We start from the raw sequence: 20,229 nt of genomic DNA, 5'->3' as shown, positions 1-20,229 counted from the left end.
GACAGTTTGAGGTAGGGGACTTGGTCTACCTACGATTACAGCCATACCGACAGTCGTCATTGAAGCAGAAGGGGGCTGAAAAGCTCAAGCCCCGCTTTTATGGGCCATACATGGTGATACACAGGATTGGACAGGTAGCATATGAGTTGGAGCTGCCCCAAGGCAGCAAGATTCATAACGTTTTCCACATATCATGCTTGAAGAAGGCATTGGGACAACATGTGACAGTGACAGATGAGCTACCACCTACGGATGATGAGGGGAATTTGGTGTTGCAGCCAGAGGCTATTATTGATACCAGGGAGAGGTAGCTACGGAGCAGGACGGTCCAGGAATTCTTGGTGAGGTGGAAGAATTTACCAGATGAGGATGCCACTTGGGAGAGTGAGAAAATTTTGCAGAATCCATCACTTCAGTTGATTGAGGACAATCAACATTTTGTTGAGGGAGACTGTAATATTCCTAATTAGCCATGGCTAATTAGAATATTTGATTTTGCTCAATTTTGCCTTCTATAGTTATTTGTAAATAAAAAGGTGAGGAAAAGGGGACATAACTCACTTTTAGAATAAAAGTCACTTCCTAGTAGCACAACGTTGTGACTTAAAGGGGAGATAAGGGGGGCCAAAGGACCATGCAGAGATGGGGCCCACACAGACACTTGGAGGGACTGCGCAGATGGAAAAGGAACACGTGGCAAGAGGGGATTACGTTGGAGGAGGTGAGCCTTGGGATTGGGAGAGGCCAATGCTATAAAGAAGATAGGAGCCCCCTCATTTTGGCATTCGATTATGTGCATTTGAGCTAGTCACTTCGACTTAGAGCATGCTAGCTGTTTAGCTAGTCTGCAGCACTGTTTAGTGCATTGAGTGTCTCCGTTCGGAGATCTCACCCTTAGCCCCGGGGGACTTTGAGTGCCTGCTCGAGCAAGGTATTTCCATCAGTATTTTTGCAGTAGTTTCATCAGCATTTTGGCAGGAGTATTGAGCATCTTGGATCACTGCGCAGTCTTGAGAGGGATGACGTAGTTCTTTCTGGCAGGAGTTCTAGATTGAGGTTTTGCCGGGGGATTTGTGTTGGGAGGTTGAACAGGGGATCAGCCCTTGCATATTGGAGGATTTTGGCTGAGTTTCAGGTAGATTTGTGGTGGGTTTATTTCAGTGGCAGCGTAGAACCTTGAGGGATTGCGTGGGTCCTCAAGGGGGCGATTTTCGAGGGTCGGCCATTTCAAAAAAGCTTTCTGGGTTTTTCTGGGTTTTCTGAGTAGGGGCGAATTCTAGAGTTTCAGCATTTTCTGAGGAGGGGAACAACTCCAAATCCACATTTGATTTCCAGAAGTAGCAGCAGCACGACAATTTTCCAGCAACATCCACATAGAGGCCATTCCTTTGTTATTCTAAGTGTATTTCTTCACTTGCCTGGTGCAAGTCGAGGTGCCATCCTTCTGATCACCTCTTGTACTCATTCCATTACTCAGTATAATAAAATGGCTTAGCATTTCTCTCTGTATTTCTCGAGTATCTGCTTATATTTCATGCTTATATTATTATATGTTACACCACTGTTATTTTTATCATTTTGAGGTTCCCGGTTATTATATTATTTATGCATATTTGGTTGGAGTTTACTGGGGTTTTGGGGAAAATCTCTGAAACGGGATATTACAAAAAAAGCCGAATTTATCCAGATTTTCTATTACATAGTACTATTTTAGAAATATCTACATGTTTTTAGGAGATATTATTTTATAATAAGTTTTATTTGAAATCCAAATTTATTCGAGACAAAGTCTATAAATATTTTGTAATAAGACTTAAAAAGGGTTGGATTATGTATGAAGAAAAGAGCTCTACCTTGATGTAGGTTGTGGATTGTACTCAAAGTAATCAATTTTCAGAAATACAGAGGCAGTTTTGTTCCAAGATTCTTGTGTCAAACAAATGGTGATGTTTCTGTCATGTTAAATTGTTCTTTTTTCTCAGTTTCCATATGGATTTCCCTTCTGATTGTTTCAAGAAGATTAAGAGTTGAATTTACTTAAGTGTACTTTGCTATGGCTTGTTTTAAACAATCTTAATGTTTTCCTCACGAGATTAAATATAAAATTCATTTAAATATGCTTTATATTTAATTGATCATCTACTTTTTCATCTCAGCCACACCATAAATATCTTAAGATCCAAGAGTTTGCCTACCCTGCCCTATTACAACTACTTTGTCAATTTGTAATTGATTACCCAAAAGTTTATGACTCCATGCCCAATGGACTTTTCCAACATCTTTCAACCAAAATTTTGAAAAACCCACCTTGAACTTCGATATCTAGCCTAAAATCTTGAAAGCATAAATTAAATCATATAGAGAGAGCCCTCTCTGAAGCTGGAAGGGCTAGATCCCAACTTTAAAAGTGGTTTGTGGTTACCTTTATAGTTTTCTTTCTCAGCCTAGGAAAATTACAGAGTGCTAACAAAAGAGACTTCGACCTCCTTGGATTATTCATTCATCAATCGATTCCTAAGCAAGAGAAGCAGAAGGAGAGGAGTGAAGGTCAATAGAAGAGAGAGAAAGTCAAAGAAAAAGAAGATAATTTATTTATGTGCCTATTTCTCTCAACACGTGTCAAATTAGGGTTCTTGGAAGTTGCTGCAAGGCTGAAAATTGTAGGTTCGAAGTTTAGACTTGATCTAGAAGGACGAGATTCTGTGTTGACCATATTTTGTCAAGTTTTACCTTCGTTGACTTTGTGGACTTGAGTTTGTTTGAGGAAAGAATTCTTGGAGGGCTGACTTGGTGCTTGGAGGAGGTCTTAGTCTTGGTATTTGGGTCTTGGATTTCTCATTCGATCTGATTCAATAAGCAGAGAAGAGATTATTTCTGGGTTTTCCCCTTGGAGCCTACATCTTGTGTCCATTGCCTTTTTATGATCCCCATGGTTTATGTTCTTGATAATTGTTTGATGAAAATATTCTAATAAAGAATAATAAGAGGCTAACGAAAGTTCACAAACAATTATTAAGGATAGGAGAATTGTTTTAATAGTTGTCGTACTTGATTCTCTAACATGGTATCAGAACTAAGGTGAAGGAGATGGAAGATCATTGTTTTTGAAGAAATTATAGTTGCTTTTAAAATACATACAAGTACACCAAAACATAAAGAATACATCTTTAAGACGGCCTCAGATACAAAGCAACCCAACGAAAATTAAATAAATAAATAATAATAAAATCTATCTTTGTGTCTTTTATGTGATTGGATAAAGGACCGAGTTTCTAAGCTTGCAGTTCGAGCCTTGGTGAAGAATTTTGGGTGACATTTGTGTGAGCTTCTTGAAGGAACATACCTCTGAAATAAAGCTGCAATAATTATGCATCTTGACAAGAAGGTCGAGACTTGTAAACCACAGATTGGAGGAGACTGAAAAACATTACAATGGGATAGAAGAAACCTTAGAAGACAATGCAAGAAAGAAACTTATGGACAAAGAAGGTTCACAACTTGAGGAGAGTCTTTGGGAGAAGGAAGAAAGGACACAAGGAAGAAGGTTTACCTTGAAGGAAGGCTACTATATTTGGAGGCTCTTGATTACAAGAGAGCACCTTGGTCTCTCATTCTTGGAAGATCTTTTGAGAAACTTTGGAAGACATCCTTGAAGAAGTGTAAAGCATCTTAGGAACATCATTGAATCAATCTTTAAGGTATCATCATACCATTGAAAGAAGTATTGAAGGCATCAAGGAGATATCATCTTCAAACAAGTATATCTCTTGACAAGTAAGTACCATATTGTTATCTATGTCTCAAGCTTCAACCCACATGACTTCATTTTATAAGAAGAACAATAAACTTGATGGGTAATCAAACTTCCAAGAATGGAAGAAGAGAATATATTTAATACTCATAAAGAATGAAGTCACGGACCATGTTCAAAGAAAGGTTGGAGAACCAAACAAGAGCAAAAATGGGTCCAAGTACTTTAAGGAAGAAGTGAGGGGTTAAAGGATTCTTATTGAATCCATCAAGGATCATCTTGTCCCATTCATTGCAAATATGAACAAGTCTAAAGACATACATGAAAAATTGACTAAATTATATGCATTCAACCTTAGAAGTCAAAAGATATCTTTGAGAAGTCTATTAAAGATATCACAATTGAAGGATCAAATTCAAGCTCTTCTAGAAGTTGTTTCAAATACAAAATTAACTACTTGAATACTCAATGCTCTACCCTTAAAATGGAGCAGTTTTGTAACTAGCAAGGAAGGACTTTCCAAATTGTAATGAACTATGGTCTCTATGCATTCTAGAAGAAACTAGATTGAAGGAAAAGGATGACACCAATCCCAATGGAAGGTCTCAAGCCTTTGCTACTAAAGTAAAGAAAAAGAAGAAAGGGAAGTTTAGAAACTTTGAACCTTGTCAAAAGGGCCAACTTTGAGGAAGATAAGATAAGATTTCGATGCAATGAGTATGGACATCCTCAAAATAGAATGAACAATAAGAAAAAGAAAAGGGGTGGGGCTCACATAGCTAAAGATAGTGAAGAACTTGAAAAGACACCAAAGGTTGAAGATCTTAAGGATCTCTTTTATTAAAGAACTCCATCTAATTCAAGTTTTGCAGTTTGCCTAGTAGATGGAAATTAGAGTAGCTCATGGAGTTGCATTGGTAAGAGAGTTTCGAATATGGCGTCATAGATAAAAGCATATGGCATTGGAAGAATTCATGTGTACATAGTCGGGTTGCATTGAAAGTAGTCATCTTACAAGGCGAAGCGTAGAAGGATTTGGACCAATTCATGCAACAAACACTTTGGCATCATGTCATGGCAAGAATGGATCATAATGATCCTTGAAAAAACTAAGATCATGAGATGATTCTTCAAATATGTGAAGGAAGCATCATTATGACATGGCAGGAGTATATGAAAGCAAGCTTCTAAGAAGTTTGCAAGTTCAGTTGAAGCATGAAGGAAGTCTCACCTTCAAGATGAGAAGCAATTCTTTCTAAAGAAGTAGAATGGATGTTTTTTTAAAGAAGAGGTTCGAAAGCTTCTTTTAGTTTATTCATCTTGGTTATTTATTAACAATTTTCTCCATCAAATCAATACTTCATATTATTCTTGGTAATTTATAAATTAGATAACTTGAGATATTACAAATTCATTGTTTCGAGGAAACATCTTTCTTAAGATAAATTTATTCTAAATCTATTTGTTGGCCAAATGGGATGATTCATTCCCCAACAACCCCTAATTTTTGACTACTTTTCAACATCATAAAATTTCAACACCTAGAATTATATTTTGATAACTACATATATTATAATGTTTGGGCAACTAAATTCATTAAAATTGTATATTTCAATATATGTGTGTTATTAAAACTTAACAAACCAAAAAAGGAGAATAAGAATGATAATAAGACCACAATCTTGTCTTTCTAGAATGGTTGAATGTTCTCAATATGCATAGTACTTCATAGTGGTGAATTAAAGGAATCATTGTATGTGTGTTGTTCTTATTTATTAGTATTATTATAATTCACTACTAACATAGTGCAATTGACCAACTCATGCTTGTGGAAGGTGCAAAAAACAAAAATATGGTCTTAAAAATATACATGTTTCATGAATGGTATAATTTCACGCAACTTAATAGGATGAAGTTGTGATGTACCAAAACATTGAAATGTTGAAAGAGTTTTGGATGCTTAACCTCTACTACATTATATGTCCATGAGATATTTAGTGCTGATGTTGCTACATCGAACAAAAGCAAGATGTCCAACTAGGGAAGAAGCATATCATGGATCCCAAACTATTTGTTGCTTAGATCTTCCCATAATCTTGAAGGAAAATTAAACAATAATTCTTCTACACTTTTCGAAAGGATAAAGAGAATGCCTATTCCATGGTTAGAGTTACAACTAGAATAAGATCAATTTGCACCACAAAGAAGCTATTGTTAAAATAGCATGAATATGTAACATAGGGAAGCTATTATGTTTAAGATTTATGTGAAACATTACTTGATCATTTTGTTGTTGCATGTGATTCTTGTATAGCTTAAGGGTTTAATTAGAGTGGTAACTAGGAATGCAACCATAAAAGAGATTTTTCCCTCCTCTTCAAAGGCACCACCATCTATGGCCACTAAAAGGTTAATTTCATTACACATGAAAATCTTTCCTCTACTACAAGAAAAGTGAAAATGAACCTAGTGGTTATTTGGCACTCGATGCAACAATGTCTGTGTTGATGAAAAATGAAGGTTATGCCTCAAGATTTGATAACCTTGAGTAGTCCATGGCCTTCATAGAGAGTGTATAATTGCTGCTTGCAAGCACATTTAATCATTGGAAAGCATCAAGATCTACAGACATTTTGCTCATCCTTGATTAGCTAGCCTCCCCTACATGTTGGCCCACCATAAATCTTGTCTATCCCCATACAAGCTTGAGTAAAAAAATATTGAGAATAATCCCTCTCATTTTATTTATCCCCACTCATGTTTCTCATTTTAATCTGACTAGTAAGTGCCTTACCTACTTGAGCATAGCTTGGGTAAGGAGTTCCCTTTGCTTGCTATTATTGTTGTTGTTGTTGTGGTGCAATTAGAGGCAATTTGTTGTACTATTCACTCACAATGCTATTATTGTGGTTGTGTAGGGATTGATTGCTTAATCGAGGCATTTAATCTTACTCACAACATCAATTGCCCATGCCTATTGCTAACATATATATCATAGGGGGGTCACTTTGTAGATAGATATCCAAACTGAGTCATATATGCTATGACTAAATCAAGTAAAAGATTATATAAAAAAATATCCAAACCAAGTCATATATGCTATGACTAAAGCAAGTAAAAGATTATATAAATACAGGATACGAGGATAGGAGGTTGGGATTTCAAATAGAGGTTGAACCTCCACATAGGGAGTAGCGATTGAAGTTTTATCCTAAATTTGGAAGAAGCATTGTATTTGAGAGATTGATAAATAAACATCATCATCATGAAGCATTTAATCCAAAGTAAGAAATGCGTGTGTTGTGAAAGAAGCTACATGCTTCTTGATGAGTAAGCAACAATGAATGTACCCAACATGTCCACCTTAATAGTTTTTAATACTGTAAATGATGCAATGTGGACATGCAAAAAGAATAATACCAAACTAAATTAAATTGAATGTCTCCACTTCAAAGTGCTTGTAGTGTGTATGCCTTACATGAAATGTAGTCTTGGAAATGATGCTTTTCACATCATATACTTATATAGTAATGTATACCACAATACCAAACTAAATTAAATTAAATATCTCCACTTCAAAGTGCTTATGCTATATATGCCTTACATGAAGTGTAGTCTTGAAAATTATGCTTTTCACATCATATACTTATATAATAATATATACCACATTAAAACATCTTGAAAATCACACTAAAACATTTTTTTTTGATGTTTCATGTTTTGTTAGAAAAAAATCAAAATTTTACTAAAAGATACTTGTATGAATAAAAACAAATCCTAGTAAGAGAAAATTGTGTCACAAATTATCCATCGGTTTTTCTTTTTTAACTATATTCGTTTTAGATTTAGATTTTTTTAATAATATTCTAAGTACGAACATGTTGAAAAATGAGAAATTCAAATATCAAAATTTGAATTTAAAAAAATCACTTAAATGAAATGGTGTACCTTTTTATTTCATAAGAAATTTGAGTCGTTAAAGTACCTTTTTATATAAATTTAAAATCTCCCGATAAAGTATTTTTGTATGAAATTATTTTCGTATCTCTTATCCATTTTTATAATATCTTACTTTCATTACACTATTATTATTTTGATAAATAATTTTTATTTATTTTACATTCCACAAAATATATGAAATTACATTTGAAAATTAAATTACGTTGTCATACAAAATTTATTTTTTCAGAGAAATTTTGTAATGAATATTACATTTTTAATTTGTTATGATTAATGTAAAGTTCTATGACATGGTAAGCATGCTTATTTAATAGATTGTAAGTGCCTCACTGAATATTCCAGTTTTCTCTTTCAATGCGAACTTGCATTTACAAGTGCATTAAGGCTACTGATTTTATTATGTTTCTTGGACACAATAAATTAACAACATTACTCAATGATTCTCTAATTAGATCCATTAAACAATAAAATTTACCAAATGAAATATTAATCCAACATGGTGAGCATGATTATTCACTAGATTGTAAGTGCCTCACTGAGTACCCCAGTTTGTTCTTCCAGAATAAAGAGACAACTAAAAGTTTAAGGTTGTTGATGTTTGTATATGGTCCATGGCAACAAGCTCCTACAACTGAGCTCTCTCTAGTATCACAATCATAGGAATATAAAACAAGTAAAGAACAAGAACCCTGAACTCATGCAAGATGACATCATTTTATGTATAAGTTTTGGCAATACTGTCATATAATCAATTGGCTTTCTAAATTTCACCTTCCAGATTAAACTGGGACTTTAATCCTTCTTATTGGAGATATAGCATACACCATATTACATATTACCTCTGGCTTAATCAAAATACATATTCACCACAAACTGGTGCTGTATCTGTTTGTGATCCAACAGTATTTTCCAAGGATACCCTTTGAATATTCAAAGAACACACTGCATTATTGAGCCTCGGAATCCTGTATTAAGGCAGATCCACAATCCACTTTGTTGCTTCAGCTCTGCAAAAGTAAGGATCCAAACACCAAAATTAACACAGTGGGGATAATTAAGCTGGCAAAAACATAGTCTCATGAAACTAATCAACATAACCTAATGAGAAAAAGAGATAAGAAATCAAATCTAAATCCTCAAGAGAATCCATGTACTATAAGGAAAGGTTTTTCAAAGGGTCAAGCACTTTCGATTCCACACGAAATGGCAATTGAGAACTGTAGTTCTATTTCACCACAATTTGTTCCACACTCAGAAGAATTTATCCCTCATCCTATATTTTAAAATCCAAAATACAAACATCTGAACTATGTGTATTCACGCCAAAGAAAAGACGATTATTCCTGGCAGAAAATCAAAGGATACGTGATGTTTCATTAGTTAATAATAATCTACTATAAATAATTTAAGCCATATTGCATAAGCACTGAGTTATAAATGGGATTCAAATAAATTTCTGTAGCAAACATTTCCATAGCAACGGTAAATGCATATATGGAGCCTAATATTGAATGTTTGATGTATCTAATTTTCTGTTGCATGGATACATCCGGGTGCAAGTATGCTAAGATAAGGATGACAATATTTTGACCCATGGGTATGTGGGTATGACGGTTCTCCTTTGTAAAGGAGGTCATCAGGATGTGGGAATGACAGGTACTGCATACAGGGATGGCCTAGGGGAAGATAGAAGTAGCCATGCAACTGCAATCTGAATTGATGTGGATCCATGCATATTGGACATTAAGCAAATCTCTATTTAGTATCTCCACCCGTGGACCTCCATTTAGATTGATAGGTAAAATAAAACTCTCATAATGAGTACTTCATTTTCTAGAGCATTGGGAAAGCAGATCCATTAAGGAAAAGAGTGCTAGAAAGGCAGCTAAATAATTCGTTCAAATTAAACATGCCCAATTGAAAGTCCTGCAAATAACAACAAAACAATGAAGCTAAGGAAGGCCAATCAATGGCTAGATTTCACTAGCTCAAAGCAGGCAGCTAGGCTCCCCTAGCATTTTTCAGATATTCAGACAAAAACCAGTTAACCACTTTAGTAAAACTATCTTGTATCATGGACTTTAGGGTTTCCTACAATTGAGAAATCCGACCTACAAAGTCCCCTTGAGCATCCACTATTTCCTCAAGGAAATAGTGAATGCTCAACAGTGAATGCTCAAGGTGACTTTGTAGGTCAGATTTGGAAATAGTGAATGCTCAAGGTGACTTTGTAGGTCAGATTTGGAAATAGTGAATGCTCAAGGTGACTTTGTAGGTCAGATTTCTCAATTGTAGGAAACACTAAAGTCCATATTTTTGCTATAAATACTTGTGTTAACTCTGCCACACTTATATCAGAATAAAACTCTTTGATGTACATTATCTTGATGGAGAGCCAAGGCATCTATAGCTCTAAGGATGCTTCCTCAACACCCTTGTCACCTTCGTTACTGCTGCCACAGCACTGTTCTTTTGGGACAATAGGGACATCATCATATTCTCAACCCTTTGATCCATAGTGTGATCGTCACCAAGGGTTTTAGATGGAACACCTTTTATATCACATTGATGATTGTTTTTGAAAAACTTGAAGAAAAGGGCCCTTTCAAGTTTCCATCTTTAACCCCATACAACTTTCATATGAAAATTTAAATTTGAATATAAATTCAATTTGTACCTTTTCACAATGAAGTTGCCAAGGTGAGTCGCCAAATGCTTTCACAATGGTGCTTGTCTCACCTCACAAGCATCAAGTCTTCAAAATTTGCAAGAACACAGACTTCATTCTTCCAATGGAGTTGCTTGGATGGAAGTATCTTCAAGCTTGAATTTCAACCAATGTCGTATTCCAAGAAATAGACTTTGTTCATTGCAATGTTATCATAACCGAACCGGAAAACCCTCTGAACCAGGAACTGGTAAAAAAACCGGATCAAAAAACTAGTGGACCAAAAACACATAAAATATTCAAATTTTAAAGGAAAACATATATATTCATGTGCATCCATATGAATCCAAATCATTTATGCACAAATAAGCAGAAGTTCTCATTTATATAGCATGTTAGGGTGCACATGACCAAAATAGCATCAAGTGCAATCCATCTCTGAAGCGAAAATACGTCAACAAAATGGCTCTAGATGGCCTCTAGCATCCCAAAAAAATCATGCTACAACATATTGGGGATTTTGTCATCAATAGGATCCTCTAAGCATTAAAATAACATAGAAAAAACATAGCATGTCGAGTCAAGATTTTATTTGAGTGATGGGTACATTTTTAGTAGGGTCGTGATAGAGGAGTTTGACAACCAATGCCACTAACGTGAAGGTACAAAGAGGGTTTGGTGCTCTTGATTAAATACTAGTTCCATACCCTAGTACATGACCAAATCCGATGGAAACATTGCAATCTCCCCAATCCTGAAATCCTGAAAAACTGTTAAGTCTATTGGATTTCAAGTGAGATCTAAAATTCTACTTTCTCCATATGAAATAAGATGAGGTCGAAACCACTCTCAAACATCCTGAGTCATTTCATGGTAATGTTAAAAATTTAAGTAAAACTTTTACTTTAAGAATTTAACATTAACATGAAATGCATAACAATACCAGGGCTATAGGCCTGAATATTAGGCATGCCTCACTCAAATATTTCTTTTTCTTTTTCTTAAAAAAAATGTGTTTCAAACATCTTTGATCAACTTATACGGAACCGACTGGTTTGGTACAAAATCGGCCGGTACAAAATTGGCCGGTACAAAATTGACTGGTTTGGTGAAAAAAGGTTGGTTCAGTGAAAAAAGGCCGGTTCCGGTTCCAAACCTCAAACCGGACGAGTTTGGTCCCCAAATTGGTCGAATCGGCCAGTTCTTCCTATTCCGATCCAGTTCTGATAACACTAGTTCATTGGCAACAACACCAAAAATGCTACAGCAAAATCTTGCACCTCTTAAGATATAGTCTAAAAGCTCAAGTGTGAGACCCATCAGAGGGGGCCATTGTCACCTCACTAACCCTATTCTCGCTTTTGGCCAACTCTCCTCTAGCGCAAGGGGGTTCTCCCTAGTAGATCTTAGGGATCAAATGGTGCAAACAAGTCAAGTCAAGGGCCCCTTAAGGTTTCTACTTGCACTTCCAGCAACCAACAACTAGCAAAAATAGGGTTTAGGATGGATAAGATTGCTAGGGCTTTAGGGTAACTTCCATGTTTGCGTTCAAAGAAAAAAATCCCCAAACAAACACAATCCGTGAATCACTAGGAGAGTAAAACCCTAACAAATGGTTAAAGATAAGTTTACCAGAAAAATGGGTGATAGAGGATAGAAGATTAGTGCCATAGCATGCCAATATATTTTTGGGAGCATATGGAGTCAAGAAGCAAGACAATTTGAGAGAAATGGAATGGATGTAGGTGCAAGGAACCAAGAAAGACAAACATGTGTCCCTTGGACCTCTGACCCTAGCATCCTTCAATCTTCAAGGATGGGATAGGTCATCTCAAAATAACTTGATAAGAGTTTCAAGACGCTTGAAGCAGATTTAGCCTCAAGGACTAGGGTAGACTAACCTGTGTGCACTTACAATATTCAAAGATAAATAAGGAAGGGAGCTTAACCAAGGTCACCAAAAAATAACTTAATGAAAATCTTGGTCAAGGAGAATAAAGAGATAAAAATACCAACAAAAGCATGTTAAATATTTATAACCTTTTTTCACCAACAAGAAATGAGATTGGAAGAAGATAACTCACATTGAATATCACATATCATCAAAGTTCACCAATAATCATCCATGAAAATAAGTCTATGTTGATAAGTTTGTCATTGATGTCAAAGGGCCATTGATGGGTACTTGTCTCATAAGGCAAGTACACCACTATTGGTGAAAGGACAGGCAGTGAACAAAGGACAAAGGACCAACTATCATTACCCCATTATATTTGCAGGCCTCCTATACTTGAGTCTATGTGGCAGAGATACATAACATGCCTTGTATGATAAAGATATGATAAAGATATATGCTTGAGACAAGCTTGACAGTGAGATGCCTTATATGTAGTGCATACATGTGACAGTGATACTCACTTGACAGTGATACATCATTGGCTAGCAGTGATAGTTGTGATGACAACTTATGACAAAGATGAATGCCACTTGACATATCTTATAGTGCTGAAGTATACTCAAGTCTATCACTAAGACTCCATTATATTTGCAGTTGCATCATTACTCCAAATAAATTTTTAAGTCAAAAAAATACCGTGTCATGTTGGCCCTCCTAGATGAGAATCCTTTTTAAGAACAAAATCTAATAATTTCAAAGTCATTCAAGTCGGTCCAAGAAAAAAAAATTATATATTTTTTATGGCCAAGTAAAGTCGGCTCTGTTGACCCTGCTGCCTACACCTACCTACAAGTTAGTGAGAAAAGCCTTCAACCCCACAAGGTGTGGTTGGTGGCAGGGAACTCAGAGAAGGGGCTGTCACACTAATCCCGACTCTCTTCGTTTGAGCTATCTCCTAGGTTAGCTAAGGGGGGTGGTCCCTAATGAAAAGTTAAGTTAAAAGATGTGAGTTTCTAGGAGAGTGTTATAGTGAAAATTGATTACTTTTAAGGATTTATGAGCAAATATGAAGTGAGCAACTTGAAATAACAATGCCAATCATTAATATGATTAAAAACCATAAAACCAGTGCCTTATAAGGAATTTGCTCAACAATTTAAAGATATATTTGGTCGAAGTAAAATGCAATGCTCTCAAAAGAGAAAACAAAGTAACTCTGAAATGTAAATAAGAATTGTTAACACAAGATATATAAGATACAAAATGATTTTGAGATAATCAACTTTATAAATCAAAACATGTGAAACATATCTTGCCAAAACCCAACAATTAGTAATTAACTTGGAAATGTAAAAGAAAGGAAGTGCTAAACCAAGACAACAATATGCAATTAGACTTGAAACATGAAAATAAAACACTTGTTTGAAATGATTACAATACTTGCTTTTGGAATAGACTTTGCATATGAAAACTCAAACCATTAAGAGACAGGTAAAGTAAATGTAATGGAAAATGCTCTTGGTTAATTTTATTAATTAGTTCTACAACAAGATTACAATTTAACTCTTCAATCCTCAGACCTCACCCTCGCCCAATGATATGGATCTCACAGTGAGGAGTCAATAGAGGAGTAGAGGATCCTTGAGATGTCTACTTCAACCAACTTATGTTGGAGGTAAAATTTCAATAAGGCTTGGGGCCTTCCTACACTAAAATGCCTAGATGAAATGCAAATTGTGTTAATTCCCCAAATTAAAATAATGATACATGCAAATGCTTCAAAGAGATTGATTTGCAATGCTTGAAAATGAAATAGTGTTCAACATAAGTTGCAATTATAACTTCAATTGGAGGAATAAAATTAGCTTACAAGTGTTGCATGTGTTTCATCATTGAATTAAAATGATACAAGTAATTTGCTTGAAAGCAAACTTTGTTTCACATAGACAATGACAATAAATTGCTCCAATATTCAAGATAACAATGTAGCATAAAATTGAAGCATGTACTCAAGTGCTCATGAAACAATTTACCAAGGTAAATGGAAACGAATCAAAATTTGTTAAGAACATAAAATGCTTGCATGTAAAGGATGAATTGCCCAAAGTAAAGTGTAAGCTTGTAGCTCCAAGCAACAATGAGAAATAAAATACAAAGCTCAAATGAAATTGTAACAAACTTTAACTTAATGAAATGTGATAGTGAGGTTGTGTTAATTCCCAATTAAAGCATGCATGTAAGTGAATGAAGTATGAAATCTTAAACCATGCAAATGTCAATCCACCCAAGAGAAGCCTCCCTCTAAATGGGGAGATAGGATACCATGGGAGAAATCCCAAGTTCCCACAAGCAAGTTTGATCTTTTATTAATATTACAATCAGAAGAGGGCCCTTCAAAGTTCTCAACCATACTTCAAGGAGAGTCCTCACAACAATTGCTTGAAACTTGGACACTACACCTCTTTTCTTGAGAAAGTAGTGACAAGATCTTACAAAACTTATGCAAGGGAAACAAGATGTGAGTTTCCTCCAAATGCTCATGACTTAGAGAGGAAAATGGGCAGCCCTCTGGTGAACTTGACTTGGCTAAAATAAGCCTCCAAAGGGCTCACGACATCCTTGGAAATCGAACCCCCAACACTTGCAAAAGGTCCTGCAAATACTTGTTAGATGTTGCCGGAAGTTGCTCTTCAAAATCTGCCACACAAGAGTTAGCAAGCAATCCAAACAATGGCTGCAAAATAAGTTAAGTATTAATGGAAAAATCAGTAAGATAAAATGTATATGTACAATTATAATTTACAAAAGGCTAAGCTAAAGAGTGAGAGTAAACTCTCGTTTTTGCTTAGCCATCTTCAAGCTTTTAGATAGCAAATGAAAGAAATGATGTACAATGTTTTTTTAAAAAAAGATTTAAATTTAGAAGTTCTCGACTTGTGTACAAGCTATGTGCCGAAATCCCTGCAAAACCACTTTGTAAGATAATATTATGAAGGTTCAAAGAACAAATGAGAGTTTCTTTATGAATGTATCAAGAGTGGGTTGGTATCTTCAAAGACTTCCCCTTACGCTTGATTCTGTAATCCCAACAAGATTGTTCCCTCTACAAAACTTCAATCAAGAATTAGTTTCATATGGATTTAGCAATAAACAATTATAAGAAACTCTAGAGATTTATTTAAAACCAGCTAGAGCATTCTATACCTAGAGCATACTTCTAAATCAAATGTCAATGCAAGATAGCTCTACATTAACAAATCTACAAGAGCATATGGAAGCAAATTGTAACGGCCCATCTAAACTAATCCACTATATAAAGTTTCAAACTTTATAATAAAAACAAATGTGATGAATTTTAAATAATAAATTTATTTAAAGTTTTATAAATATAATTTTTTAAAAAAACTTTATAAAATATAATTCTAAACTTTATAAAATATTTATAAATATTAAACTTTACAATATATATAAGTTAACTTTATAAAATATAAATTATAAACTTTATAAAACATATATATATTAAACCTGACAATATATATATTAAACTTTATAAAACTAAAGTATATAACAAGAAGGACCCTCATGTACGGGGGACGTTTAATTCCAGGATAAACTTCAGAGTGCTATGACAGCAGGGAGAGAGACTCAAAGCGTAGAAGGCGTGTCGGGTCAGGGGAAGGCGGTGGTTGCAGTGTGGAGAGCGGCCACCGCCAGGCCCAAGGTTAAAACCAAATTTGTGAACCGAGAGCAGGGGGGAAAAAATGGAGCAGTGAACCAGAGGGGGTGGAGCGGAATTTAGCAATGACAGAGATTTACTATTGGATGAGCTTTAATCCGACTGAGGTTCTGGGCACGGGGGACAGTGGGCTTCTGTGAGAAGCTTGCTGGATTGAGCAGCCAGCCTCTGCTCAATCAGGTTGGGTGGAATTGGTCTCCCTGGGTAATTGGAGCAGTAATTGGAGCAAACAGCAGCAGAACAAAACAGCAACAGTATCGACAGCTTCACAGGATCAGCTAGCAGTTCAGGTAAGTACAAATCAAATTTTTATGCTCCCTGCTTTCAAGTTTATGGTTATTACACATGGTATCAGAGCTGCGTTCAAACCCTTCGGGACCTCACAGGCCCTACGCAGCTAGAATCTCGTATAAATCCCTAAATTTAGGGGCAGGGGCTGGTGATGAATGATTGCGGATCACAGAAGCCAGTGTAGCCCCAAATATTGGACAACCGACACCATTTCTTAAGTAATGATAAAAAAAAGCAATTAGATGGTAAGCACCCGTAACAATGTTATTTGATAAATGGATTTCTGTGGAAGACTCATCATAGATTGATCGTATATATGTTGGATGTAATTGTGTACGCAATCAAATTTAGTTTGGCATCAGGAGACTTCCTCGGTCAGCACGAAATTTAATAGAATTGTCGTAGTTACGAAGGTGGAATCGTTTGTAACTTCGCAGAGGCGGCAGATTATACCCATTTCTCTGGTGTTGGTTTGCTGGGATTTGAACCCATTTGTTTCAAGCTCTGCGATAGATTCCTGTCTCGAACTGTTCGGCACGTTAATTTGATCATATTTTCATGAATTCCGGGAGGTATTGAGCTTGGCGTCGGAGGAAGCGGTGGAAGGTCCTGAAATTCTTCATGCGGAAGCCCGCGAAGAGGCTGAGGAGATAGCGAGTGAAATCGGCGAGAGTGTAGAAAAGACGGCCGAAAGTCGAGAAGGTACGCAGGGTCTTTGACTTTGGGTGTTCCGTGTCAGGTTTCCGCTGTTCATTGCGAATGCCTGCTAATTGTCGGTCCAGATGAGAACGACACTCAAATAGTAAACGCCATATTCACATTCCTGGAGGTGTTAACTTTCGTCCGATATGCGCTTTGGTCCATTTCGCGAAGAAATCTTTGGTTACGTGAACTCTTTGGAAAAATGATATTTCAGATATCGAAGCCGCTTCAAAACCTAAATTGAGGTCACATCACTGTTTCATTGTGTTTTTGTTACTGCATTTTCGTTCTTCTTCTTCTTATTTTTCTCATAGCATTTATGCTCTTCTTCTTCTCATCAGTCTATTAGCATTTTCATTCTGCTTTGACCGAATTCGGTTAATTTTAAGTGGCGAAGGTGCAAGAATTGATAAAATTCGCCATCCATGGTGTAGTTCGTTTTTTTTCAATTATGGACATTTTTAGCTTTTGCCCGTTCCACCGTTCATGAAATGTATTGCATATCACCGATGAGTTACCTTTATTTCAATTCCTGGCAATTTAGTCCATCAATTTTGTTGAAAATACAAAAAATTTGAAGAAATTTTAAGCCTCTGTTTTGTTTATTCTACCTCCTTCATGGCCCTTATGTCGGTGGAAACAAATAAGTTTCACAGTGTGATTCTCTAACTATTATATTTGACATTTGAGGCCTCATCTAATTCCGAGTTGTTTTCATTTTGATTCTATCGCCGATCAGTAGCTATTGTACTTTTGAATTGCTTGTTTTGGCTTTTGGCAACTGTTGGTACTGTTCAGTAGAGTTCTCTGCCTCTTCTGTCAGAATGCTTTCTTTAGTGGTGGCATATTTTGCGGGGGTTTTGTCAACTTTTATCATTGAAGTTTGGGTTTTGCTCTTCATTATCGGACGTTGCTTCGACATGGGCAGGTAAGGATGTGACTCAGACAGTTTTGATGCCCTAGACGGTGACGAACCTATAGCTCGAGAATTGGGGAAGGTATTACACATCAACCTTTTAGTACTCAATTAACATCAAGCATCTGGCAGTTATAAGTTATAGCTTTGTCATCAAATGATCAATCATAACATCAATCTTCAAGTTTCAAGTTTCAACATATATAACATTTGTCATCAATAAACTGTAGTAGATAATATCAACCATGAAATGAAACATAGCATCATGACCAAAGAGTTGTAATATGCAGTCAACAGTTTCAACTTCAATTTTCATAGAATGTTTACAAAATGGGCCATAATAAAGACAAATAATTCTAACTTATTGAATCTATATCGTTAACTGAAAAGAAAAATAATTCTACTATCTACTAAGCTTTCTCAAGCTTCTTGCCACAAGCAATTTCGAATTTCTTCTCCTGTGGTATGGTAGCAACATGAATCGTTTTGGGAGCGTAGGGAATTGTCCTGAGATTTTTGTCTTCCTTGTTGCCTGTTCATATTTTGTGTCTCATTGTTTGAATCCATCCATTTAGCACATATCATTTCATCTTTCTTTTGTGCTGTTTCCACTCAGTGCCAAGCCATGTGCTCATTCTCGCACTATTCTTCATGTCTGGACCACACCGTTTGCATGCTTTATTTTGTCTCCACACTTATCCTATTGACTTATCTTCTTGCCTGAATCCATCCTTTGCACTTTTCTTCATCTACTTGGTCTATCTCTCTAGTGTGCCTTTTTCCTCTGATTGTGTGCTACTCCACAGTGCTCCAAGCTGTTTTTGCACAAGCATGCTCTTCTGTGCCCATGCTATTTCACTTTGCCTTACATCCATGCTTCATTTTTGATCTTGTTTGAATTCTCCATGGTGTGTGCTGTTCACATTCGTACTTTGACTTGTCATGAATGCTTCCACATCAACAACAGTCAAAAAATAAGTTTGAGTAACAAAACTTGCGGTGATAGGCAATAAATGATGTTATCCCAATATGACCAGATACAATAATAAAGTTGATATGATTTTTAATGTATTATTTGGTTTGACAAATTGTTGCATGGAATGATCAGTTTGCAGCATTTAGGAATTATCTAGTTCTGTGAAATTGCACGTGAAAAGCTTGATTTTGTTGTTTGAAATTTTGTAAGGATGGCCTTAATGATTGAAACTATTTGTCTAAGGCATTTTATTGTTGACTGAATTTCCTGTGTAAGGCTTATTGATTGAAATTGCTTGTGAAAGGCTCCTGTTGTTTGAGCTACTTTTGAAAAAGCATTTTGCTCATGACTATAAAGAGGAGTTTAAAAATTGAAAATTGCATGTCCAAACCTCAGGTTTTCAAGGGGATGCGTGAAACATTTTACTCTGAATACAAGAGAACAATTAATGGCTTGGTGAAACTTTTGGAGTTTGTTGTCAATTTAGCCACATTTTGGTTGGGAAGTTGATGTAGTTTCATGGTCGCCCAAAAGGCTTGACCTGACCACATTGTTGGTGGGGTTGTAGTTTCCAAATACAGGTATCAAATGTTTACTTAATCACAGAATATGTTAATGATGGATTTCCAAAGTTAAATCAGAAAATTTATGCTGTCGGGGAGCCCAAAAGAAAGACAAGCTTTAACTCTAAAAAGTTGTGGTATGTTACCGTTGGGTTAGAAACTAGGCTTGATGAGGTAGCTAGAAGAGAAAGTTATGATGAGAGAAATATAGAAGCTCTCATTCTAATTATCTTATCCATGACAGTCTGGTAGATGAAGTTATTCCACATGCATAGGATGCATATTGTTGATTTTGGGTAGCATAGGATGTGCTCTAGCTCCGAAATTTTGTGGAGGGGCTAGAATACATAAGATCTCCCAGACCCATAAATCATTCGGAGAAATTCTACCCTGTTTAGGAGAATATTTTATGAAATAAACTGATACAATTATATATATGCTCTAATCCCTTAAGGGTACAAACACTAATGGAATAACCCTTTGGTGCGTGACACTTGAATAAATTGGGTTACATTTTCTTGATGACAAATATAATTCATCTTATAGTATGTCAATAGCATGGTCATAAAATATTCGTAGTTACAACTTGCATGCATCTAGATGGTACTATGAAATGGGTCTTGGGTTGAATGACATTTAGCTCAGTATATATATATATCAACCTATTCAAATGGGATGATAAGTATGACTTGTGTTATGGGCTAAAAATGATCAGTGATGAAGGTACGATCTCAAGGTTCTGTTATCTGTTTGACAGACAGATTTTTAC

The 20,229-nt window shown here is 35.8% G+C and overlaps 1 protein-coding gene across 3 annotated transcripts in view; it reads right to left on the bottom strand.

Moving 5' to 3' along the window:
- Positions 1-8,232: 8,232 nt before the first annotated feature.
- The window catches only part of CLC-E (chloride channel E), a 510,115-nt gene continuing 498,118 nt past the window's right edge, over positions 8,233-20,229 (bottom strand). For 2 of the 3 annotated variants that reach the window (XM_089438419.1, XM_089438418.1), the window contains exon 7: positions 8,233-8,718. In XM_089438419.1, the coding sequence (XP_089294545.1) occupies positions 8,713-8,718 (6 nt within the window). In that variant the 3' untranslated portion in view covers positions 8,233-8,712. Of the gene's footprint in view, positions 8,719-10,388; positions 10,627-20,229 lie in introns of all 3 variants that reach the window. The other variant, XR_016262323.1, reaches the window with a different exon arrangement.

The sequence above is a fragment of the Pinus tabuliformis genome, chromosome 9, assembly GCF_031772625.1.
Source record: "Pinus tabuliformis cultivar Carrire ecotype Pingquan chromosome 9, CPIR1, whole genome shotgun sequence".
Classification (NCBI taxonomy): domain Eukaryota; kingdom Viridiplantae; phylum Streptophyta; class Pinopsida; order Pinales; family Pinaceae; genus Pinus; species Pinus tabuliformis.
Note: the sequence above shows the minus strand (reverse complement) of the source record. Positions and strands in the feature narration are given on the sequence as shown.